This window comes from Thermobia domestica, chromosome 11 (assembly GCF_964235325.1).
Source record: "Thermobia domestica chromosome 11, izTheDome1.hap1.1, whole genome shotgun sequence".
Taxonomy (NCBI): Eukaryota; Metazoa; Arthropoda; class Insecta; order Zygentoma; family Lepismatidae; genus Thermobia; species Thermobia domestica.
The window spans coordinates 259,118,905-259,146,106 of NC_137464.1; the positions used below are offsets into that span (position 1 = coordinate 259,118,905).

A 27,202-nucleotide genomic window follows, 5' to 3' on the forward strand; every position below is an offset into this window, starting at 1 on the left:
CAGTAATTTGCAGGTCATGACTAACTAACTAACTAACTAACTCTATGACCTATGGAACCTGGAGGTTCAATGCCGCGTTCACAAAAGCTCTCCACTGACTTCTATCCTTAGCCAATTGGATCCAGTTCCTACTTTGTATTCCTATCTCTGCGAGATCCATCTTAATATTGTCCTCCTATTTGCGCCTAGGTCTTCCTAATAGTCGTTTTCTGATTGGTCTTCCAGTCAAGACTTTGAAAGCGTTTCTACTTTTGCGATTTGCAGGCCATGACAAAGACTATTTTTTCTCTAGGATTTCTTCGTTGGAGGATGATGCATAGACCTCCATGGGGGACTACATCGCAAAACAGTGATGACCAAGTGATCCTATCTGCATTCCTTCCTGTCTAGGTAGATAACTTATTGGGCATCCCTCTATTGCACCCACCATTGATTATTATTATAAAGGCCTCCATGGAGACTACATCGAAAAACAGTGAGGACCAGGTGAGCCTATTTGCATTCATTTCTGTCTAAGTAAATAACTTACTGGAAGCCCTCGTATTTGTTAACCTGCGATAATCTATCAGGAAAAGAGTAAGAGTTGTTATACAACTGAAAATTTAATATATTATTTTATGAATGGGTCAATCCATATGAAGTGATTCAGTAAAAAATTTTAGGTCACTTGGCCATATTTAATTTTTTTTTTAATTTATACACTAATACCGTATACATTGGTAGTACAAAACTGGTTTTCAACAAATTTAACCCTAGCCCGTTTGTGAATGGCGGCCATTTTTCTTGAGCAGCGTGCGCCACTTAGTGACTTAGAGCAAACGTTAGTGTAAAGTTGTACACTTTAGGACTGAATTATTCAAAAAACATTGCAACAAATACCATTTTCTCCACCACCAAATTTTTATGATTTAAAAAAAAAAAATTAATTTTGTAATTTTTGCTAAGTTTGCAGTAAGTTCTAATGGGACATGGAATAAAAACCTATTTTTATTACAGAATATTGTACACGTATTTACGATAGAGTACTACACCTCACGTTGGATTATTACAAAAAGCACACGACGAACCACCAGTACTACCTACAAGCCACATGACATGGTAGCAACAGCGCCACCGCTGCCCGAAGTGCCTATATAAGGAAGAGGATTCAACGGACAGTCACCAGTCTGCGATTGGTCTTCCTTCCTCTAGCTTGCCTGGAGCTCTAAGAGAAACCAATTTGCTGTGGGACTCTACGCTTCCCTTTCACCTGGCTTTGCTTGCTCGGAGTTCTGTCGGGATTTCAACCTAAGTTACTTAGCCTGCTTCGAGGCTCTGTGACTCTTAATCTCCTCACTGCTTGCTTCAGGGCATTGCGGTTTCCTACATCACTCTATTTAGATTACCTGGAGCTCTAGGAGAAACCCAACCTAAAAGCCTCAAGTTTGCTGCGGATCCCTAGGCTTCTCTTCCTCAAACCTTAGCTTGTAAAAAGCTTTGTCGGGATCCCAGCCTCAGTTGCTCAGCCAGCTTCGGGGCTCTGTGATTCTTAACCTCCTCACTGCTTGCTTCGGAGCATTGGGGTTTCCTACACCACTCTACTTAACTTGCCCGGATCTCAGTAGAGATCCTGCCTCACGGCTAGAAGGTCTTAGGCAACCTTTTTCTACCTCGCATCAGAGAAATTTATAGTATTTCTGTTAATGCTGTTGTATTAGTAGAGGATTTTTTATAATAAACCGGTAGGGAAGTTGATTCCGGACTCTGATTTACTGAACCTAGCCATACTTACCCCTTAAAAGGGAAGAACGTTTACAATATACATAGCATAAACTATGTACCCAAGAGCACAGTTCAGTAACTATTGAAGAAATGAATTTAAGCTTATTTATGGAGAGTACGAAGTTATCGTGGGTTAATGGCACTTGAAACGGCAAATCCAAGTCACCTTTCTCTCTTCACAGGTTTTATGCGTTTAAATTAACCATTTTCCTTCAACAGACAGACTAGAAATTAATGTTAATCAAAACGGTTGCACCAACTTTTTTTTACAAACAGCAAGATTACATTATCAACCCTGAAATAGTAAAAACCCTAACATTGTAACAATGCTTTCAAGAAGCAATGTTCATCACAGTTTGAGGGGTGAGGATTTCATTTTCTTTCTCAGAAGCGTTCTACTGAAAGACAGGAACTTCCATATGTTTCCAGTTTAGCAACGAATAGAAGTCATTGATAAAGATATCAGCGGACATCGAAACAGTTAGATTGAATTTTTAATTCCCCAGATACAAGGGAAGATCTTTTATGTTTGCAGAGAAATTTACAGAGAAATTTTATATTTATCTTCCAAAAGTACAGTTTATTGTCACTAACTTACAAATTAAAGGTGACGCCCTTCAACATATTCCCCTCCCCTCTCTGTACACGTTTGCATACGAAGTTTCCTTTGTTGAAAGCAGTTGTGTATATCTTCAGGTGTCACCGTCTTGACTACCGCTGTCGTTTTGTGCTTCACCTCTTCCACAGTCTGGAAATGAGTTCCCTTGAGGGCGGATTTCACTTTCGAGAAAGAAAAAATCGCATCGTACCAAGTCCAGCGAATAAGGTGAGTATTACACCACTGAAGTCTTCTTAGCTACCAGAACCTGCTAAACGGTCAAACAGTATGCGAAAGAGCATTTTTGTGATGTACAATCCGTTCATTTTTCTTTCACAAGAGATTCTTTTACTTCATTACGCATTCTCGTAGCTTCTCCAAAACTTGCTGATAATACAACTTATTCACTGTCTGACCTGATGGTGCCCATTCAATCAGGAGCAAGCCACTGATATCAAAGAACACAATGAGCATGGCCTTCACTTTCGATTTGCTCTTGTTTGACTTTTTGCATTCGCAGTGACGAGGAAATTTTCCAATGCAGAGATTGTCTTTTCGTTTCAGGATCAGACTAAAAAGATCCTTGGCTCGTCACCAGTGACAATGTTCGTTAACAAGTCCGGTTCTACTTCGAGACGTTCTATTCTGTCACTGCACATGTGCTTCCGGAAGTCCTTCTCCTCCTGGAAGCCCTTTTTGTGGTGTCTTATCGCTAACTTTGCGCATGTTAAAATGGTTGTGCAGAATTGCGTGGACAAACTCTTTATCGATGCCCACTGTCAGCGACGCAACTACGTTAGTTGTCGCCCGGGACAAGAACTTACCTTAGCATTCCCCCTCCCCCTCCGGCTCCCCGACTACACCTGATATTTACATCACACCATAATTCTCCTATTCCATTTTTTCTTCAAGTGGTAGACCTTGATTTCTAAATTGCAAAACATAATTTAATTTTAGTAGAAGAAATACCAAACTAATTTGTGTTTGATTGCCAAATAATCTGCGAGTAGCATGCATGACATATTCTTATAGTCTTATCATAATAACTGCAAATCACAATGTTTTTGGAATTATATTGGGATGTGCATATATGTAGGATGAATCAACAGTCTGTTGTTTTAGAATAGAATATTTAATTATGACAAACCGTGAAGCTGTTGTCTCGAGTATTATACTCGGATATTCTTATTACAAATCTCCTAAATCGATGTAAGTTAAATGAAAAAACAAACACACACACACACACAAAAATGGAACTAAAATTTAACTTTGCGGGCTCTTTAGACTGCAAAAGTTTTTACAATGTCCTCAAAAGATAACTTTGAAGCTAATTTATACTCTATGGATATAATCGTAAGATTGGTGAGTCGTTGTTGTCCTGTTAAGTTTGTGAGGTAACTTTTTATGCTCTTTAGTTTGCTGAAACTCCATTATTTGCCTTAGAGTGAAGATAAATATTTGATCAATTTTCCTCCTCCTAAATCCGCTGCCAGGATGCAAGCCCCGTTTGCGTCCTCCCTTAGTTACGTCACTGCCCACCATGTCTGCTACGATTTGAATGCTGAGCCTGTTATCTTTTCGGTCAATATCAGTTACTTTTACTATATTTTCCTGTTGTTACTATTAGAGGACGACCTTGACTTTCATCATCATCTTCAAAGTTCTCGCGTCCTTCACTGAAATGTTTGTGCCTCTCAAATACTTGTTTGCGTGACATCATATTATTACCATACACATCCTGCAACAGTTGCACATATTCATTCGGTGATTTTTTTAATTTCACAAGGAATTTGAAGTTAATACACTGTTTTCACTTTAGCATTCTTGGGGCAACACGGTTACATACCTCTCCCTGCAATTGCTCCTCTCAGATTAAACCCGATTGAGAGCAGCATCTCATGTATATCATTCTCTTCTCCAAGATTTAAATTTGCTCTCCGCGCCTGCACTACCCGCTGTTCCTTATATACTACTGCCAGTCCCTTTATATATTTAGCCACGCCTCGTATATATATATATATATATATATATATATATATATACGAGGCTTGGTTAATAAAAAAAGTTTAAAAGATAGAACAAGAGGTATTAGTGGTAGAGATTGTAATAAAAAGTGTACCTCAAGGAAAAGATGTAACAATGAAATTGATAAAATGTTACGCATAGACGTAAAATATCGTCCTCTTTTTTTACGTCTAAGTCAATCCTAACACAAATCGTTTTCGTTTCTCTTACCAATACCATTTGTTTTTCAGTGTCTTTAAACATGAATTATAAGTATTTCTAATTGATTAAATTATCTGTAATAACCCTATATTGTTAGCATTAATGTTTAATCTGAGTTTCCTGGCATTACTTACCCGTAGATATTTAAGAGTTGCATCCTTAACTCTTGTCGCTGTTTTTCACTCAAACACGCTCTCGTTACTAGGACGTTATCAATTCTTGTTCCCTGAAGAATGACAAAATGTTTGAATTATACAGAAGCTCTCAACAATGTTCTTTCAAATGCGAAAGATTTGAACCTTGAACGTATTTCCAGCATTCATAATTTCTGAATATTACATAAAAATTGGAACATTTGGAACATTTGAATTTTAGGAAAGTTAATTTACAACATTAAATAAACAGTATTCAACTTAGTATATCTATATTTAAGATATATAACTGATGAGAACAAAATAAAATCTGAAGGCACAAACGAAAAAAATTTAGCTTTCAAGCTTTGAACGGCTCGTTGACTGAATGTAGTAAGAAAAGAAAGAAAAAAAAGGGAAAAGAATGTAGAAGAAAGATTTCATCGCATTTGATTTTCAGCAATTTTGAAGGTTATGATGGAAGAAGAGAGACATACGACAGGATCTTTCTCTGCTTCTCTCTTCCTTTCCATCTTGACTCTGTCAATAAGCCATTCGAGGCTTGAAAGCTAAATATGTCTGTGCACTGTCTTTGTATCTGTGTACAATAGGATCTTTCTCTGCTTCTGTTTTCCTGTCCTTCTTGACTCTGTCAACAAGCCGCCCGAGGCTTGAAAGCTAAATATTTCTGTGCAGTGTTTTCAGTGTCTGTGTACTACAGGAGTTTTCTCTATTTTTTTTTTCTTATCTTCTTGACTCTGTCAACAAGCCGTTCTTGGCTTCAAAGCTAGATATGTTTATGCAGTGTTTTCGGTGTCTGTGTATTACAGGATGTTTCTCTGTTTCTCTTTTCTTCTCTCTCTGCTTCCCTTCTTGACTCAGTCAACAAGCCGCCCGAGGCTTGAAAGCTAAATATTTCTATGCAGCGTTTTCAGTGTCAGTGTACTACAGAATCTTTTTCTGATTCTCTTTTCCTTTCCTTCTTGACTCTGTCAACAAGCCGTTCTTGGCTTCAAAGCTAGATATGTTTATGCAGTGTTTTCGGTGTCTGTGTATTACAGGATGTTTCTCTGTTTCTCTTTTCTTCTCTCTCTGCTTCCCTTCTTGACTCAGTCAACAAGCCGCCCGAGGCTTGAAAGCTAAATATTTCTATGCAGCGTTTTCAGTGTCAGTGTACTACAGAATCTTTTTCTGATTCTCTTTTCCTTTCCTTCTTGACTCTGTCAACAAGCCGTTCTTGGCTTCAAAGCTAGATATGTTTATGCAGTGTTTTCGGTGTCTGTGTATTACAGGATGTTTCTCTGCTTCTCTTTTCCTCTCTCTCTGCTTCCCTTCTTGACTCAGTCAACAAGCCGCCCGAGGCTTGAAAGCTAAATATTTCTATGCAGCGTTTTCAGTGTCAGTGTACTACAGAATCTTTTTCTGATTCTCTTTTCCTTTCCTTCTTGACTCTGTCAACAAGCCGTTCGAGGCTTGAAACCTAAATATGTCTGTGCAGTGTATTCAGTGTCTGTGTACTATAGGATCTTTCTCTGATTCTCTTTTCCTTTCCTTCTTGACTCTGTCAACAAGCCGTTCTTGGCTTCAAAGCTAGATATGTTTATGCAGTGTTTTCGGTGTCTGTGTATTACAGGATGTTTCTCTGCTTCTCTTTTCCTCTCTCTCTGCTTCCCTTCTTGACTCAGTCAACAAGCCGCCCGAGGCTTGAAAGCTAAATATTTCTATGCAGCGTTTTCAGTGTCAGTGTACTACAGAATCTTTTTCTGATTCTCTTTTCCTTTCCTTCTTGACTCTGTCAACAAGCCGTTCTTGGCTTCAAAGCTAGATATGTTTATGCAGTGTTTTCGGTGTCTGTGTATTACAGGATGTTTCTCTGCTTCTCTTTTCCTCTCTTTCTGCTTCCCTTCTTGACTCAGTCAACAAGCCGCCCGAGGCTTGAAAGCTAAATATTTCTATGCAGCGTTTTCAGTGTCAGTGTACTACAGAATCTTTTTCTGATTCTCTTTTCCCTTCCTTCTTGATTCTGTCAACAAGCCGTTCGAGGCTTGAAAGCTAAATATGTCTGTGCAATGTCTCCAGTGTCTGTGTACTACGTGAGCTTCATCTGATTCTCTTTTCCTTTTCTTCGTAATTCTGTCAACAAGCTGTTCGAGGCTTGAAAGCTAAATATGTTTGTACAGTGTTTTCAGTGTCTGTATTTACATGTTCTAAAATAGCATATAAATACTATAAATATAGAGCACGAGAGAAACTGAGAAATCGGTGGGAAATTGTATGTTCGAAGAATCAAGATACGGTGTAAGAAAGATAAATATTGATATCAATTTTAATTATTTCCATCATTATTTCCTCCAATATTAATTTTATCCCACTGCTAGATATAGTTTCCATAAGTAGAATCGATAGACTCATGAACTCTTAATGTTTTATTTTGTCTAAACGTGTTCTGGCCAATAACTTTGCTCTGTAATGTGGTTTAGTAAAAGATAGAAGTTTGCTTTATTTAGATATTTAATTGATTGTAATAATCATAATCTTGACATTTATAATACAATGGTGAATGAACCATTAGTTGGGGGGCGCGGTGGCTCAGTGGTAGAGCGTTCACCTCTTGGGGTCCCTGGTTCGATCCCAGCTCGCGCCGTGTGGACTTTGTGGTGGACAAACACCGTGCTCGTGAGTTTTGTCGGGGTTCTCCCACTTTCTTCATTCCACCATTTCACTCATTTCTCATTATCACCGTCTCCTTTAGCGTAACCGGCATAACTGTGGGACGTTAAACTTTAAGATTTCATTTCATTTTTTGAACCATTAGTTTCTTCAATCATCATAATCTGAAGATTTACAATGATCAATGAATCATTAGTGTTTTCAATTATCATAATCTTGAAATTTACAACACGATGGTGAATGAACCATTAGATTTTCAATAATCGTAATCTTGAAATTTACAATACGATGGTGAATGACCATATAGTTTTTCAATCATCATAATCTTTAAATTTACAATTCGATGGTGAATAAACCTATAGATTTTTCAATCATCATAATCTTGAAATTTACAATACAATGGTGAAAGAATCTTTTTTAAGTTATAGAGTTTAATATGCAATTAAAAGAAATTGAAACATACGTAAATTTACAAGCTAAATTGTACCTACTTCGTTTGTGGGCCACTTATTTTGAAACATCCTGATAAATTTAAATTAATGGATAAAAGTCGTTGAAATTTTGTTTCATTCAAATATCAATAGGAAGGAATTATTAGAGATACTTTACAATAGCACCAAATTAACTGTGCTTCCAACCCAACATAAAGTTGTACTTTATTCAAACGGCACAATTACTAACTACTGCTTGTGCAATGTGCATTCAGCGACAAAAGTTATTTCTGTTTGGTAATATTTATTTTGGGAATAACGGTGGTATGTACACCGTTTCACCGAGCTTCAAGGCTGGAATGTACATTCTTGTTAATTTTCTGAAAACTGTACTCAAATTGTTCTTCCATCCTAAGGTTATTTACAAAACTAATTTCATAGACCTTTTGTCACTGACTGTACATATTTCAAATCTACATGGAAATCGAAAACCTACAATACCGGTACCATATTTGTTAGTCAGTATCACAAACTAAATACACTAAAGATCAGAAACATCGAAACTTTGCAATCTTTTACACACAAAAGACAGACGGGGCAGTGCGCATCCAAACGACTCTGGTGTTGAATATTATGATCATAACACGATAGGTTCTAATAAATAGGAAGTAAGTCACAAGAGATTGAAAATTTAATTTGTTTTAGAGGGTCTATTTCGAAACGAAATCTGAAATCGTTCAGAAGATATGAAAAACATGGGCGAAGATTGCTGTATGGTCTATTACTTAACTAATATCTATTTAAAAGAAACATTATAGAACAGTGGCAGATCTGGCCCGGAGCCGGGAACCTAGGGACCCTCAGTTATTTGAGTAACAAAAATATTTTAGAAAGTTTATAGTAAACTCATGATATACCTATCATAGTTTGGGTTGTGGCTGCCCCCTCCAGCTTTTAGCTTCTAGATCCGCCACTGTTACAGAAGTGAATTAACAATATTTTAGTTTGAGAATAAAGGACCAATTACCCTTTCGCAGTTCTTATTACAGAATCTGAGGTGAAAATTACAACTATGATAAAAATCTGAGCAAAAGGCGTGAAAAAAATATGTGAAATTAAAAACAAATGTTACAACAGAGTATTTATGGTTTAAAATACATTCAATAAGTTTGGAAGTACCTGTAATAATGGTATTGTCTGTTCAAATGCCTCTGGGGAAAGTTTTGCAATGGCCGATGGTGACAGGTCTTGAATACCAGCTCCAAGTCCTGCCACGTGAATAGTTGTTAGTTTCTTGCGTTTCGTTTTCTCTTCGTAATCTAAATATTCATCCTAGAAAGAACAGATAAAGAAATAGTTTTATTAATATAGTATATGGTTCCCTTGCTATCTACCATTCTTATTACATTTTTACATTTTTATATAAGAGAATTAATTCTTTTGAAGGTAATATGTGATTCCTAACTATATATCGTTTTTACTATCTATATAAAAGAATTAGTTCTTTTGAACATACCCTTAGTATCTATCATTCTTACTGCATTTTACTATTAATACAAAAAATAGTTCTTTTGAGGACAGTACAGAAGGTTGTTCGCTGTATATCCGACCATTTTCGTTTTGGTGCTGCCGCCTGGCGTATGATGGTGAAACTATGGGTTTGCTGGCGGAAGTAGTGTTGTGTCTGACTTTGTAGGTGCTGAATGTTATCAAATGGTGCCGAAATTCAACTAGTGTTGGGAGGGTTATATAATGGTCCTTTTCCATGCTAAGTTTTCGTACGTACGCATTGTGAAACAGTGTCGGGAGAATGGGTTAACATTCAAGATGACTACTGCGAAAGCTATTGTGGCCGTTACATACAAGAGGCTTTCTTTGCGAAATATTCAGCCACGAAAATCACCAGGAAAAGGGTTGCGAGCAAAGTAACACCCGTAGTGCTAAGGGGTATCCGTCGATTGGCGTGGCAAGGAAATCTCCCGGGACAACATGATATAGACCATAGATTGCACCTCGTACCGTCAACTGTGAAGAAAACAATTCACAAACATCCTAAATTGAAGTGTGTGCGGAAGACCCGTGTACACCACCTACTTCAGTGTCACATTGCTAAACGTAAGACGAACTGCAGGAAACTGTATGAAAAGAACCTGGCATGCTTCAAATGGGAGAAAGTTGTCACAATATATGAATCATATGTCTCTCTCACTGTTGGTGGTCACAATCGGGTGACTACGTACCGTGACATTGAAGACAAGGGGATATCATCTTTATTCGTCAATACAGGTAAAATTTTCCTCGTGGCTTTATGATTGTTACGGGATTCGGATATGAGAGTATGTTGATGATATGCAAGGTGGACAAAAACACTAAATATGAATGCAAGATACTTCTAAGAATCCATTCTGACACCTATCTATCGAAGAGATATCCCACAATTGTATAGAATGGACGCAAACCAGATGATGATCCATATGGATAATGCTTCGAGTCATACCGTCAGAACACACTATGGTTTTATCAAGAAATGGCAGAAGAATTAGGGATTCACGTCATTTCGTTTGCAAACATTTCTGTGAATATGGCAGATGTCAGTCCAATGGATTTTTGCACATTTGGAGAGTTGAAATGACGTCTTCTACATCGCCGCTCACGCATCCTGGATGGTCTCTGGAAAGTTTGCAGGAAGGAGTGGGACGGTATTGCCATGTCTGTTTTGCACCGAAGCTTGCTGCAATGGAAACTGCGATGCCGTCTGATCGTCCACAATGCTGGGAGCTCAACAGAAGAAAATCGGTTGTGACCACGTTGTATCCTTTAAGATGAGCACCCACCAAAAATGGTCGGACATAAAGTGAACAACCTTCTGTATATGATTTCCTTCATCCAGGGCCTAAAATTGAGTGGAGTACTCCACACTTTGTGGAACTGTAGGAAAGGAGTGTGGAACTGTAATTCTTAAAGTGTGGAGTGGTATTAATGTGAGTACCTTACTTTTCTCGGATTATGCATTTAAACGCGTTTAGTGTGTCAAACTAAGTCTTACTGATTCAATACATTTATTATACAATGGGTTACTCAATTCCATATAACTGCCAGTATATGACATTAAGCCAAAGTTAATACGTATAGGTGTCTCCTAGATGGCAGGGAAAACTATTGCCAATTTTGAGGTGAAGGAACTTTTTAACTATATTTAGTTTTCAAACGTTTTCGGTTGCATTCATATAGTTTTAAAATATGCAACTAACTGCACGTTTATCTGTTGTTTCAATAGGACATTACACTTTTCCGATATAATGAAAAGTGTTGTTTTGTAGATAAAAATTACACGATCCTTTGAATCCGTTATAGAATATGTACTACCAGAGATAACATACATCAATAACCGCCAAAAATTTAGCCGAAGCACAGCGTTACGAAAATCAATAGAAAGAGTAATGTTTTCCAGAGTGACCTCGATAGTTACTGATAGTGAAAACATGAATACAGGAGAACACAAAGGAATGTGGAAATTGTTAACTGATGAAAGAGTTGCTTCAGGTGAAACGTTGCCTCTGTTGAAAATTTGGTGTTCTGCCCATCGCATTAATTTAGCATGGAGAGATGTCACCAAAAATATATAAGAAGTTTCATCTCTCATACAAGCAGCATCTGGACTGTGTGCTTTCTATCACTCTTCAGGGCAGCGAACGAAAGGTTTAACGATGGTAGCTTCAGAAAATAACTTAGAAGTTTTGCTCTACCCAGAATATTTTGACGTCAGGTGGACAAAATTTTCATTGAGTATGCTCACTACTCTCCTAAAAAATTGGTATCCAAGCTGCCTTTACTTGTAAACGGAAAGCCATGTATGTAATGAAGCCAATGGTCATCTGCGTAAGTGGATAGAAGTAGACGCCTGTGTCTTGTGACAGACGCTCTATATGTTTTCAAGAACTGCCAGCAGAAGTTTGAGTGATTAAATGTTTCTTTTGGACATAATAACAAATAAAAATAGACCTATAGCACAATTGGAGAGTATGAAAGAGAAATATCTATTAGGCGGGTGGGAATAAACGTTTTTAAACGAACGTGCGCAAGAGAACGTCAACGGAGAAATACAGTACTCATTACATGGTATTCAACTTCATCGTAACACACGTCGCAATAAATCCCATAACAAATATGTCAGTGAGAAAAGAGATTTTACTGTAGTACGCTACGAAGTCCTGGATTCCATAATAAACTTTGTTAGTCAGCGTTTGCTGTATGAAGACAGTATTGTTGCTTTGGAGCCTTTGCGTGTTTTGCAAGAGTATGTAACTGATGATGTCCTAAGAGAATGCCACAAAGTTATTTGTCTTGATACAGATCTTTTGCAGTTCGCAATGCAATATAGAGAGGCATCATCGTGCAGTATGTTGAAAGGTCTGGACGCTAAAAGCCTTCTCATGAAAATCTGTGGAAATCAGTCATTTCATGCTCTGTCAACAAGTCTAGCCCGAGTTGTTGCTTCGAAACCATGTTCTTCCGATGTTGAAAGACTTATAAGTGACTACAACATATTGAAAACAGGTAACAGACTGTCTTTAGCTCCCACTACTGTGAAAAATTACCTTCACGTTAATATAAATATGGGTCCGTTGAAAGATTTTAGCCCAACCCCTGCTGTTATGAAATGGCTGGCCAGAAAGGAAAGGCGTTTTGAAGTTGGTAGGAAGTCAAAGGAACAGCCCTGGTATAACGGTGTATTTACCTCGGCAGAAAACAGACTGAGACAGCGTGATGATCACGGAAAAATGACAGTGAAATTCTTATGTAAGAAAAAGTGACTTTTTTCTTCCAGTGTGACTATTTTTCTTACCAGTTTGTTTCCTGTATTTTCTGGTTTAATACAATACAATTAAATATGTATCCTAATGTGCCTTTAATTTTGTTTGCTCTGGATGCCAAAATTTTCCTAAACAATAATAATAATAATAATAATAATAATAATAATAATAATAATAATAATAATAATAATAATAATAATAATAATAATAATAATAATAATAATAATAATAATAATAATTATTATTATTATTATTATTATTATTATTATTATTATTATTATTATTATTATTATTATTATTATTATTATTATTATTATTATTATTGGTCGCAGGTAAACATGATGTGCTGGACAGAACACTTATTATATGTCTAAACAAATGCTGACTAAACTAGCTTTTCTATACTATATAAAATTTTTACCAGTGTGGAGCTGTGATTTCATTGAATTTTAGGCCCTGCCTTCATCTATCATTCTTACTTCATTTTTATTATTAATATAAAAGATTTCTTCCTTCGAAGATGACTTATGACCCCTGATCATATATCATTCTAACTATATTACTATTATAATTTATTTTAAGGAATTAGTTCTTTTAAAGGCAACTATATGATCGTATAATTTAAAATTTAAAAAAAAAAATAGTTCTTTCGAACATGGTATATAATGATCTCCTACCCTGACTGACACATTGACTTCTTTGCATTTTAAATTTTATTTCTTTAAATGCTTATGAAAATTATAACTATCATATAAACATTACGCAGGTTGCAAATTTTAATGTCATATATATTACTACGAAATATGTACCTTAAAAAATCTTAGAAATACGAAATTCTATGCGTAATATGTTTTCCTGCAGTACTTCTTCTTCTTCTTCTTTTTTGGATGGATTTACAAGTAACTCAATTAATTATCAAAATATTACTTACCAAGCTTTATCCCGAACTCTGAATAATATTCATAAAAAATCATAATGAAAGAGGATAGCTTAAACAAAATAAAAGTTACTTTATAAACTTTGACAATAAATCATTTTTCAAAGCTGTCCAGTAGGGTCATATATTTTACACTGACATTAATTCCGAATTATGGTATATAGTTAATGATTGTCATACTTACAAGTGCTTTTAGGCCTTCTTCTATTGTAGCTTCTCTTTTAGATTTCGGGACTCTTCTGTAGATAAGGTCGGGAAGACCTCCTATAATGTTCATCAACTGAATCTTTAATTCCTTAGAAATCTTCGGAGATTTCAAAGCATTTAAACTGAAAGTAAAATTCAGAAGGAGAGCAGAATTAAATTTCTTTTTTTACTTAATGTGTATTTAGGGTGGTCCTTAAAAACTAACTTTTAAAATTTATCTGGGGCACCCTCTTATTTTGATCTACAATTTAGGAAAAGACTTCCATAAAATTTTCAGATTAAAAAAAATGTTTTAGGAGTCGCTACCATGTTTTGAAATTTCAACATAATCGAGTTTTTTAAAATGAAATTTCTATTAAAATTAATCACACTGGTAAACACGAAAATGACTTTATCAATGAAATTACTAAAATAGAGCAGTACATTGCTCTCTACTTTCATCTCAGCCAATCAGCAGTCAACTATGGACCACACAGGTCGCATGCCTACGAGGGTGGGGTGCAAAGGAATGGCGTAAACATCAAAACAGTACCTATTAACGAATATTTTGTTATTTAAACAAGTCCAAGGCGCAAAAACTTAAGTATGCACGGGTGCAAAATACATGTTGGCCCGTTCAGTTTTGTAATACTTTACAGCCTCCAATAATTCCAACGTAACGTTTAATTCTGTGTTTCAGTATACTTTTGCTCTGTAATTCTGCTTAAATTAAAGCCACACAAGAACATTGAGGCAATGAGGCATAGACCAATGAAGATGTATACGCAGTACTGTGCTCCTTGTGACACAAAGAAAATTTTCCTTGAAAAGTTGAACGTTAGCATTCTTGTTTTAAACAGTGGCAAAACGTTTTCTATATTGTCAACAAAGCTTAATAACAATAAACACACCGCCCTACAAAGAAGTAATTATTAACGTCAGGAATGACTGGATAGTCACTCCAGTGTTCATGTTAAGACAGAAGTGTTTTATGTCCAGACTTGCCCCGCTTCGGAGTGCTATACAGGCTCGACTTGAGAGATCAGTTTCCTATTAGCTACTGTGTTAATACTGCAAAAACACCCTATTTGAAGAGTGTGCAGTTGTGTGTGTGTGTGTTTTTTAATGTTCTCTTCTACGTTATTCCTACAGACAATATATTAAATTGTTTGCAAAAACATATTTTTCCAGTTTACAGTAACTTGTTAAAGTCTATTTTATCTAATTACTTTAGCCTAGTTTAGTGCACTAAAGTCTATCAAAAGATAAGTTATCAGTCCAAGAAAATTATATGCTTTAGGACAAAACTGCATTGACTGTTTTGTTAGGTGAGTTTGGAATTATTTCATGCTGTTTGGTGTTTGAACTTCGAGATATTTAAGAATGACGAGTAGTAGTAAGAAGACCATTGCAACGAGAACATCTACAAATATTATTTGGCTTGTTGGTCAAATCTCCACATCACTGAATGGTACAAAATTATCATTTAAAAAAGAAGTTCTTAGTGTTTTCTTTCATTACAAAAACGAATTAAACTTAAATATAAGGGGCTCAGCTCACTGTGCTGCTAGGGATTGATTCAGATTTGGAAAAAGGCTAATATTCCTACAAGATTTAAAAAACATGTGGTTGATAAAATTGAAAATCTGTTCAAGGAGTGCCAAAAGCTGAAAAAGAACAAAGAAAACAAAACCAAACGCTCAGAAAGTTTGAAGAAGAAAGAAGATGGCTCTGGAAGATCTTTTTGATATTGTCCACGCTAATGTTCTCAATATGATGAAAATAGAAGAAGATAAAGATTTTCTGATCGCTCAGAGACAAAAAGGACGACCCAGTAAAATGGGAAATGTTGATATGAAATTCATAAAGAAAGAAGCAAATTCAAGAAAGAGAAAAAGCATGTTTCGAAAAGATGAAAGAGCGTGAAGAAGAAAATAAAATATTACTTTTTAAACGAAAATCAATTCCTCCAGATGCATGTGAACAAAACAGTTCAACTGAAAGTGAAAGTAGTTCGATTCATGAAGAAGTGGTTTCATCTTGTGATCCACCTCCAAAGAACAGAGGTAGAAAGAATATTTTAGACAGTAACGTAGGTGTAAGCCTTTATGCAGCAAAGTTAAGTGACAGAAAAGCAGCTGTTGTTTTGACTAGTACACTAAAAAGTGTGGGATGCAACCCTTTCGAGTATAATGTGAACAAATCTCCTATTCGCCATCTTAGAATCAAAAACAGAGAAAAAAGAGAGAAAAAAAAAAGAGTGAATTTTCAGCTAGTGTGCGTTTGACCGTTCACTAGGACGGAAAACTCTTAGAAGATATTTCAGGTAGTGAAACGGTTGATAGATTAGCAATTATTGTTTCAGGAAACGACATTGAGCAATTACTAGCAGTTCCAAAACTTCAATCAGGAACAGGGGAAGCAATACCTAGTGTTGTTAATAAAACATTGGAATCCCGAAGAGTTACAAACCAAGAGAAATATATATGTTTTGATACAACATCAGCAAATAGTGGGTTACGTAGTGGAGCATGTATCCTAGAGCAAAAGATGAAAAAAGAAATGCTTTATTTGGCTTGCCGATATCATATCCTCGAAATTATGCTTGGGGAAGTTGTTAGTAAGTCAATTGGAGCTCGAACATCTTGCTATTTAAGCGATTTAAGGGCTTGTGGAACTCGATTAACCACAGTAATTTCAAACCCGCCATATCTGACGGTTTACTTCATAAAAATGTTACCAACAGTGCATCAAATATCATTGAGTTTGCTAAAAAAAAATACAACTTCAGGAATTTGAAGCACGAGAAGATTACAAAGAACTTTTAGAGCTCACAATCATATTCCTCCAGTTCCAGAAGTTCCAGAAAGAGGTATACATTTTAGTTCTCCAGGGGGAGTGCATCGAGCCCAATGGATGGCAAAGGCAATATACTTGCTAAAGATTTACTTATTTAGAGATCAGTTCAAACTTTCCAAACAAGAAGAAACAAGAATTCGTAACATTTGCTCATTTGTTGTGAAAGCTTACGTTAATAGTTGGTTTCAAGCACCATCTGCTTGTACAGCCCCCAGAAATGACTTGTAACTTTTGAGAAATTTAAAGGAATATGAAGGTGTCAATGAGGAAATTTCAAAGTGCGTAATGAAAAAGTTTCTCCGACATTTCTGGTATCTATCAGAAGATCTTTTTCCGCTTGCTTTCTTTGATGACGATGTTCCTCAGGAAACTAAAAGGAAAATGCTGGATGCTTTAAAAAATGAAGACAATGACGAACCATTGAAACGTGCCCAAATTGATGCTGAGGACTTGCAAGATTTTGTATCCAATAACACCACGAGGTTTTTCAAAATCCTGGATCTACCATCATGCAAACAGATGTAACTGCCTGGAAAGACAACGAATCCTATAAGAAAAGCCAGGCAATAGCTAGTTTACATAAAGTTATTAATGACGTAGCTGCACGTGAAGTTGCACTGATGAAAGATAATAACAAACTTCATACAAAAGATGAAGAATAAAAGTAGTATTTACTCTTGTTGGTTAAGCAATCTAGAAGCAAGTATCCGGACTAGAAGAAATCAATTTCGATATTTTAAGATGAAGTAAAAACTTAAAGTGTATTTTATTAACAGTTTTTTTTTAATTCTTAATATATAGTAGCAATTTATTTACATGTTTATTAAATATAACTTATCTTGTAACTAAATTTTATTATTAATTCATTTCTAGTTTTTTTTAAATGAAAAATTTACAAGGTGGTAGCAACTTTAGAAATTAGTTTAAAAATACAGTAACTCTTTTTTATATGATAGATCAAAATGGCAGGGCGCCCCAAAGAATATTGGGAAAACATTTTTTTCCTTTAAGGACCACCCAATAGAAATACAATAGAAATCACTATATAATTACTCTTTTCCTGTTATTATATATTTACGCAGGGTGGTCCAAAAGTAGCTACAGTCCTAATACTGCCATAACTTGTTGTTTGTAACTTCATTTCTCTTTACGTTTCTTAAGCAGTTGCCAAATCATTGGTTGCGGAATTTTAAGTTCTCTGCCTACTTTGGTTGTGGATTTCCTGGGGCCCTGTTCAAAAGCAGTTCGGATGCGCTCAGCATTTTCACTTGACATGAGAAGACGATTTAGTGCTTTTCCCTATGAATTTCCTGCACCAATTGTAAATCCTTTGTGGTTCTTTGTTGAACTTACAACGAAATGCGCGCTGGATTGCAACAATGGCTTTACTCTTTGTACAGTATATTGCAGCACACAAAATGACTTCTCTTGGGGCGTCGCCATTTTCTCGTAAACAAACCACAGCGCCACTATAGATATTGAATGGAACTAACAGACTAGGTTTAAAACTTTGAAATTTCCTCTTTCCAGTGTCTCTATCTATTGTCGTTAATTAAAAATAAACATTTGAAATCTACTTCTTCTTTTTTTTTCACTAACCCAGTATAAATTTCTTTTTTCATTTATTATTTCTTCTCTCTTCTCTTCCCAATCAACTTTTTCCATTAATCTTATCTTCCTTCACTAAGCCCTGTCTATTTTCAACCTGACAAACTTCCACTTGACTCTGCATTCCAATATGGCACCTAACTATACACTTCACAGATACTTTATTAATCTTTAATTTTTTCCTCTTTATCTGATGAATTATGTAGCGAAAGAACTTACCTTATACCATTTCGAGTGTCACGTGATAACGTTTTAAATATTTCCTGTTGAAATATAATCAGGTTGCTGTACAATGGATTAAAGTGCTACGGTTACTGGTACACTCCAAGTTGATGTGGGCCAGTCACTTACAGTCATTAGGTGCTTTATGTACGAATATATCGTATTGATTGTAATTGCTTTATTAATGTATTTTGAGGTGATGTGTATTAGCCTACAAGCTTTATCCAATATGTGGAGATGTGAACACTGATTGAATGTAAGTAAAGATAGTTCCGAATGTGTAAATTGAAAGATATTATTTGTTATGTAAGTTAGGCTTAAGTGGTTGTATGTGTTCCTTAATTACGCAATTAACAACATGCGTCAAAACCTTTACGGATTAGAGTGAACTGATTTTATGAAATATTTCCTTTATATAACCTACATTAAGAACATTCAAGCATGTCGCTATCGATCTCACTATCCCTTAAACCATTATAACATTTTCTATTAAATAAGTAGTTTTATATATACGAGGATGATTCAGAAAGTAATGCCTCCAAACCCACTACTTGGTCAATAGTACTGCAAACATTCTGAACTGTTTCTCATTAATGCACTGATCTTTAAGCTATAGAATGTCACTTGTTTCACCTTCCTATCTCTTTTCGTTTCAGAGTAACGGAGAAATCCATGACATGCAGTGATGGCGTCCGGTTGAAACAGCGGGTTGTCATTGAATTTCTGACTGCGGAAGGTTGTGCGCTCAGGAATATTCATGGCCAGCGCCGAGTCATAGATACACCATTACGACCAGGAAACGAAGCGTCAGTCGATGGAGTGCCGCCATACGTCTTCTCCTCCGCCAAAAAATTCAAAGTTGTCCCATCTGCTGGCAAAGTGTTGTCGACATTCTTCCTCATCCTGCCTATAGTCCGGATCTTGCGCACTGTGACTTTTGGCTCTTCTTCAAACTTAAGTATCATCTTCAAGGCCAACGCTACAGCTGTGACGCGGAGGTAGAAGCAGCAGTTCGGGAATAGTGTCGCCAGCAGCCATCACAATTCTTCACCGACGGCATGAAAAACCTTGTTTCGCGTTGGCGCAAGTGTGTTGCCCGTAATTGGGACTATGTTGAAAAATGATGCTACCATTTGTAGCTGATATTACAAGCTTTTCACTGATACCTGTATCAAACACAAATAAATATATACTTTGGAGGTATTACTTTCTGAATCGCCCTCGTATTATCATTACCTGTTTCAGGCTTAAGTGGTTGAACATGCTCCTTAATTAGAATTAAGAACACATATCAAAACCTTTACGGATTACAGTGAACTGATTTTATGAAATACCACCTTTATAGAGTCATCATTAAGAACATTCAAGCCTATCGCTATCTACCTGGCTATCCTTATGTTCCCTTAAGATTATAACATTATCTATTAAAAAATTTGTTTTATATAGAATAACATTACCTGAATTCTCCAAGCAAAGGTCCTGGTAGGTTAACAGCTTCAGCCGGAGACATATGCTCTAGCATTTGTTTGTCATTTTTATCTCCGGTAATATTATGAAGAAATTCTTCGAACTTTTTTTTAAGAAAGCGCATCTAAAAAAAAAAGAAAAAGTTAAGATTTAGATACAGTATGCTAATATATCCAATACATAGTATGTACAGTTCGTAAAGTAAAGAATTTGTAAAGTAAGCTTCGTGAAACTGGAGTTTTTTTTTTTTCCTGAGTCTTTCTTCTTTTTAAAGAAAAATTCAACAATTCCTTTAGTAAGATATTCTGACAGATTTTTTAAATACATTTCTTAAGGTGGAATTTCATGCAAGTGTCCGTTGCGTTCTTTGCTTGCGATGTGGCTGAATAGTGTAGATTGTATAGTGTAATTTTGTCTCACATAACACCATAGCGTTATTGTTTTTTAGTATGTAATAACTATTTCTTTGTATCTTATTTACTGACGTGTCCGATTCATACGCTCGTCTTCCTTCGAGCTTCATGCATGACTTATGGATGAAAATAAAATGAAATGAAATGAAATTTGATAACTATAATGCTACCAGTAGCAATGGTGACGCTAGTTTCACTTACCAAACAAAATGCTACCAGTAGTAATGGTGACGCTAGTCTCACTTACCACACAAAATGCTACCAGTAGTAATGGTAACGCTAGTTTCATTTACTACACAAAATGCTCCCAGTAGCAATGAGGACGCTAGTCTCACTTACCAGACAAATGCTACAGGGTGCAATGAGAACCCTAGTCTCACCACACAAAATGCTACCATTAGCAATGGTTAAGCTAGTCTTACCACAAGTAGCAATGGCGACGCTAGTTTTACTTACCACACAAAATGCTACCAGTAGCAATGATGACGCTAGTCCCACTTATCACACAAAATGCTCCCAGTAGCAATTGTGACGCTAGTCTCACAAAACAAAATGCTACCAGTAGCACTGGTGACGCTAGTATCACTTACCAGACAAATGCTACAGGTAGCAATGGGAACCCTAGTCTTTCTTACCACACAAAATGCTACCAGTAGCAATTGTGACGCTAGTCTCACAACACAAAATGCTACCAGTAGCACTGGTGACGCTAGTATCACTTACCAGACAAATGCTACAGGTAGCAATGGGAACCCTAGTCTTACTTACCACACAAAATGCTACCAGTAGCAATGGTGACGCTAGTCTCACTTACCACGCTAGGTGCTGGAGGATCTGGTGCCTTCTGTATTGTGTTGAGAAATGGAAATACTTGATCCAACTCTATGTTTTTCACGTTTTCAGTACAAAGACCTGATGTTAGTTGAAGATCTGTCTCTAAGTCTTGGATCGTAATTGTATCATTCATTAGCTTCTTTCTCGCATACACCATCCTCTACAATGAAAGACAGCGGAATAAGGAGAATTAAAAGAATTACCATTGTGAATTGAATTACTATATATTACTTCTTTTTCCTGGTTAAATATAAAAATATATACAGTGCAATAAATATATACAGTGTGACAATAAAATTTTCGGACTGATTTAATAAAGAAAGAAACATTATCTTAAGAAGAGTGATATCCAGGCCGGTAGCCAGCCCAAAAATATAGGGGTCTCGGTAGAAGTTTGGGAGGCCTATCCAACCATATTATAGTTCATTTGCAGGCCTACCGTAAAAATTTTAGGGGGCGCTCCTCTAGACCCTCCGTGGATACGGGCCTTGTGGTATCTCTACAGCTTCCTTCTAGTCACCTTTTTGATGCACAAGTTTGCAGTGACTGGAAGCTGCTGGAGAAGTTACCTTCTCGGATGCCTTTCAGTTCCCTCGGTACGGCCGTCTTTATTGCTTTCACCTCCTCAAACATGTTACCTTGAGGTGTATCGGAACAGGAAGTAGAGTGTTGGAACCAAATCTGGCATGTACAGCTGATGGCCAATGACAATGACATGTTTTTGGCCGAAAACCACCTACAATGTTACAGGCGCATGAGGGGAGATAGTAGTGGAGAAGACTAATTACCGGAGCTGATTAATTATAATTTGAAACGATTCATTCGCTCTAGGAGTCACTTCATAAGCTCTGGATAAATAAAAAACTGTCATTGATGGTCTGGCTTTTTCAAACAAATATGTCATGAATGAGGCTCTTGACATTATAAGAGGCAATCAACGAAGAATTGACTCGTGACTTCCGCTTGCGATCTTTGATTTGATCTGGCTTCTTGGACTGAGAAATGACTATCGTTTGGTAAGAGTTGGTAAGAGGATACGTATGCCCACTAAAATCAGCTTATTCTAAACAACGCTTTATGCTCATAGCATTTTGCAAGAAGACATAGGTTTTTCGTAGCTAACTCTTTCAATTCAACTATATAAAACTTAATTTCAGCTCTCTGCTCCATGTTGTAAACAAGATCGAGTTACCTCACAGCGTGCAGAACTGTTAAACTTCATTGCTGAACTGTTGACCGGAACATTTTAGAACTTGCACCGGTCACTCAACAGACATGTGAGCTCACGGAACTATTATCATTCGTGTGATGAGCTCCTTCCTCTGGTTGTAAAAAAATCAATCCGGAAATTTTATTGCCATACTCTGTATGTACTCTTTGACATATAGTATGACTTATCTCGGTACACCCTTTCTAGCCAAAGTCAGAATGTAATTCAGTAGTCATAAGAGTGCAAAATTTGGTAACGACTGCAGAAGGAAATCATTTACACCTTCAACGAAAGTAAACTTTTTACCTTAAATGCTTTACAATCAAAATCTACCTTTGTAGAAACTGGGTCTTCTTCAGGCACTAATATGAAGCTACATACAGCTGAGACGAAATTTACATAAGTAAGAAAAGGAATCTTAAAACTAGAAGCTTATTTTGGGTTTATCAAAAGATTTGCAGAAATTCAACTCGAGGTCAGTCAAGTTACCTGTTTTATTAAGTCACAAGAAATAACATAAGGAGATAAAGTAAAGTTTTTTACTATTAAAATTCAGAAACCAACACGAAATGCAGAATAAGGTAAGTTAAACAAAAATTATACTTCTTTATCTAAGACAATTTAAAGGAATTTTAAAGTCACATCTCCTAAGAATCTTAAACTGAAAAATCTAGCCACATTTTGTTGGTTTAACTTTGTCAGATATTCTTGCGTTCCACATACAGCTCTTGGGCAGTTTACTATGCATATGTAGCCAGCTATCCGGTATGTCCTTCAGATATATTATTTTCGCTACCTTTTCACCTATAATTACGTCTCTCGTCACTAGAAAATATATAATAATAGGTTACTTATACGTACTTGTTATTAGTCTTTTAACTTTTGGAAGATTTAAGGTTTCTTTTAAGATTTGGAAATTATGGAAGGTTTCTTTGTTAATTTTTAATTTTCGTGAGAGGAAAGTAGTATATTTTGAAAGACAAATTTTACGGTATATAATGAGAATAATGATGTTGTTAAACGACTACCTACCGGTGTAGAATATGATGGAAGGTCACTGCTGAGCTTCTTGAGGTCTTTCAATTCCATGTCTTTGAGGACATTTGGAGGAACTATCGCTCTCATATCCGCTGGTAGGTCTTCCACATGTACAGCACCTCTTACCTAAAAAAAGTGTATATATATATAAATAATACGCAAGTTTATTCTGAAAAGGACTGTAAAGAGTACAACGATATAGCCACATATACTGAAATCAGGAGAACCAGCCTCTAAAACTTGGTTGTTTTATGTATGAGTATGTCGCCTTGATTCCAAATTGGTGGAAATCTCAAAACTAATGCATTTAATAGTGGTGTAAGTATTTCCAATGAATTTTAACAAACATCTGGTGTATTTGAATTGGTGTAAACAATAATTAGATATTAATAAAAATGATTAGGAAAACTTGAATGGTCGGAGAGGATTAGTTATAAATGTTAGGACCAAGTGGTTGCAGGGGCGGATCCAGGGGGCGATCACATCGATCTTCCCTCCCCAGATGAGGAAACTTTCTTATTTTATATATAAATAAAACCCATCCCAGAGTTTGGAGCTTCAAGTAGCAGTATTACAACCCACCGCTCCCCCTCCCTGAAGTCCGTCCTGGAACCGCCCCTGAGTGGTTGTATACAGAGAAAAATGTATACACTCTTTTTCATCCTGTATCAAGACACTGGTATTGACAATTGTTCTGACATTTAAGTATGTTGTAATCAGGGGCGTCATTTAGGGAGGTCAGGAGAGGGCATTTGCCCCCCCCCCAAGAGTTTGAGAAATACATATACTTTAATTGATTGTCTACTAATATACTAGTACAAAACCGGAAAGTATTATGTCTGTGGTGCTTTTGCCCCCCTCAAGTGAAGTCTGAAATGACGCTCCTGGTTGTAATATAATAGGACTTGTTGCTGTAGGCGTTCTTCCCGATCTTCCTTTGCAAATATCGCAAATTATTCCATGCGCCTCAAACTTGTCAACAATGCGTTTGATTGTTAGGCGGGTTGGTGATTCAGTACCAAACCCCCTTCTCCCTGACGCTGCACTTCAATGGCATTCCCAAACCTGATAAAAACCTTCAAAACATACTTACGCTTCTCGAATAACAAGCGTGCACCTGTCATTTTCTTATCTTACTAACCGTGCTGACAGTAGCAACATCTGTTGAGCGAAAAACCGTACTTCAACATAATATTAACTGAAAACAATTGACAGTGTCGACATCTGTTGGGTGAAAAACCGTACTACAACATACTTAAATTTCAGAACAATTGTCAATGCACAGGATGACAAAGAGTGTATTTAGGTACATTTTTCTGGTGGACTTTATTTTGGTACCTTACCATTATCTGTTGCCAACAATATATCTATTGATTGGAGTATCTAAGCTTTTGAGATAGAACCTCCATATATAATCAAAATTAAGAACCATACAAGTCTATTTCTATTTATATCTGTCTGTTCCATGTCGAAAAATCTCTTAGCACAATATTACTAGTTTTGACCTATTTACGCTCAAAGCGTTATCCATTATTTGGAAGCAAAAGAGGATTGATTGATTGATTTTGAGTTTAATGTCCCGTTCAGCAGCGAGGCTATATGAGACGTGGACCTACTGATTAACGTGGAATTCGAACCACATGAGCTCCCGCCCGGAATCGAACCCGGGTCTCCCACGCGAAAGGCGTGTAGGCTAACTGCTTAGCCACAAAGGAGCTCGAAGCAAAGGAGGACAATTATTGAAAGGTTAATGGTAGTATGGTTAAAATTACTACAAATTAGACCTTTGTCTTAATTTAAACTTTGTTCTGTAATGCCATACCCGAAACATGTAAATCCAGGGGTATTTCATCCGCACAGGAAGTTAACAACTTCCTAATGTTGATTTTAAGATATCATCTATTACTCAGTACTTACAGTCTTGTTCAAAGAAATCTTGGCTATCCATTTTGCTATAAAAGGTCATATTCTCTCAACGATACACACGAAATTCTAATAGTTTGGCTCTAAATAAATACCTCAATTGGCCAAGGAAAATCCGCACTTGTTTGATTACATTCCAACTGAAAGTGTGAGTACAGGACTTTCTAAAGAGAGGCGAATACTCAGTTTTTTTCAACAAGGCTGTACATTTCTGTGCTTTAATGGACCATCGAACACCTCTAACACTATGCACACGATGTAGACTCGACTAGGCAGTTTTGTAGTCGCTATTATTTGCTTGATTGTGTTGCGATATGAATTTGTCTACATAATTCTAACCTTGGGTACTTGCTGTCGCTATCTTTACCTGGAGAACTTGGTCGAGGTTCTTACAGTACGGTTGGTAAGAAACACGAAGAAGAAAAATATAACAGTTTAATTTGAAAAAAAAAAAAAAAAAAAAAAGTGACCGACAACATGTTCTTCAGAGACCGTTATAGCTAGTTATATGGATGTAACAGATTGGTATTAATCCCATTTTTGCTGGCTTCTGTATGTTACAAAAATTTATGGAATAGCAGTGAAATTACTGACAAGTGAGTTTATTCATATTCATATATAAATTGTAAATAATTCATATTTTAATTTAGCAAATCTTTAATACTGTTACATTTATAAAGTATAGGTAGCTCTTCCTACATTGTAATCTACGGCGTGCTGCATCTAAAAAAAATCCCACGTGCCACTAGGCTATGTAAGACTTATGGTAAAACTTTCTGAAACAGTCTGGGCAAGCTGTCAATTTTTAGTGAAAAAGTCTTACTTTTCTTATAGTCAATTTGGAACTAGATGGGAATAAATAAAATTTAGTGATTCATGAAATGATACAGTAGGTGATCATGATATGTATCAGGAACCAAAGAGAATACTGAGGATCCAAGTCTAAGATGAGAACGTCTAAAATAAGACGGTGGACCGTATCTTCATTTGACTTAACTAACTAAACTAACTAACTCTATGGCCTGTGGAACCCGGAGGTTCAATGCCGCGTTTACAAAAGCTCTCCACTGACTTCTATCCTTAGCTAATTGGATCCAGTTTCTACTTTGTATTTCTATCTCTGCGAGATCCATCTTAATATTGTCCTCATCTTCATTTGACTTACAAGGTATAATAGAAAAGTACTGTGAATGTATCGATGTTGTATCCGTTTCAACCACTAAGTCCGGTAGCCTAAACCTTTGGTACAGCCAGTGTCGAGTTTGAACGAGTTGTGACATGTTAGCTGACTTGTAGAGGCAGAAGAGTGAGGACGTATTAAGAGTGTCTGCCGCGCACCAACATTAAGTTTTGTTCTAAGCTGCAAAAATGTGCCAAAGAAGCTCACGAAATGTCAAAATTCAGTGTATGGCGGTGAAGTGGTGACATTGAAGATTGTTTACAACTGGTATGAGCGATTCTAAAGCGGCAAAGAGTCAGGTGAAAACTAGCAACGATCGAGACGTCTTTCGACGTCAAAAACAGATGAAAACACGCAAAAAAAAAAAAAAAAGCACACATGATTGTTCCAGTGCCGTATTTACGATTTTATTTCGGGAGGGGCTTTGCTAACTTTCGGGAGGGGCTTAAGCCCGGAAGCCACCCCCTAAATACGCCACTGGATTGTTGAAACAGGCGAATGACTATTCGAGAGCTTTCCGAGGAACTAAACATCTCGTATGAGTTCGTGAAAAGCATTTTAACCGCCGATTAAATAGGCAAATGGCTTCCTTTTCACCACGAAAGCGCATCGTACCCACCTTGCTTTTGATCCGCGAGTTTTTGGCAGAAAAAAAAATTCCTGTCTGTCCACATTCGGTGCGCTCTCCAGATTT

At 36.5% G+C, this 27,202-nt stretch overlaps 1 protein-coding gene across 4 annotated transcripts in view; it reads right to left on the reverse strand.

Annotated features, from left to right (window-relative positions):
* The window catches only part of LOC145664982 (uncharacterized), a 536,351-nt gene that overhangs the window by 61,281 nt on the left and 447,868 nt on the right, over positions 1 to 27,202 (reverse strand). For all 4 annotated transcript variants that reach the window (XM_081732149.1, XM_081732151.1, XM_081732150.1 and 1 more), the window contains 6 exons: positions 23,400 to 23,531; positions 21,138 to 21,317; positions 19,901 to 20,034; positions 13,753 to 13,897; positions 8,997 to 9,149; positions 4,720 to 4,811 (listed from right to left, as the gene is read on the reverse strand). In XM_081732149.1, the coding sequence (XP_081588275.1) occupies positions 4,720 to 4,811; positions 8,997 to 9,149; positions 13,753 to 13,897; positions 19,901 to 20,034; positions 21,138 to 21,317; positions 23,400 to 23,531 (836 nt within the window). The remainder of the gene's footprint in view (positions 1 to 4,719; positions 4,812 to 8,996; positions 9,150 to 13,752; positions 13,898 to 19,900; positions 20,035 to 21,137; positions 21,318 to 23,399; positions 23,532 to 27,202) is intronic.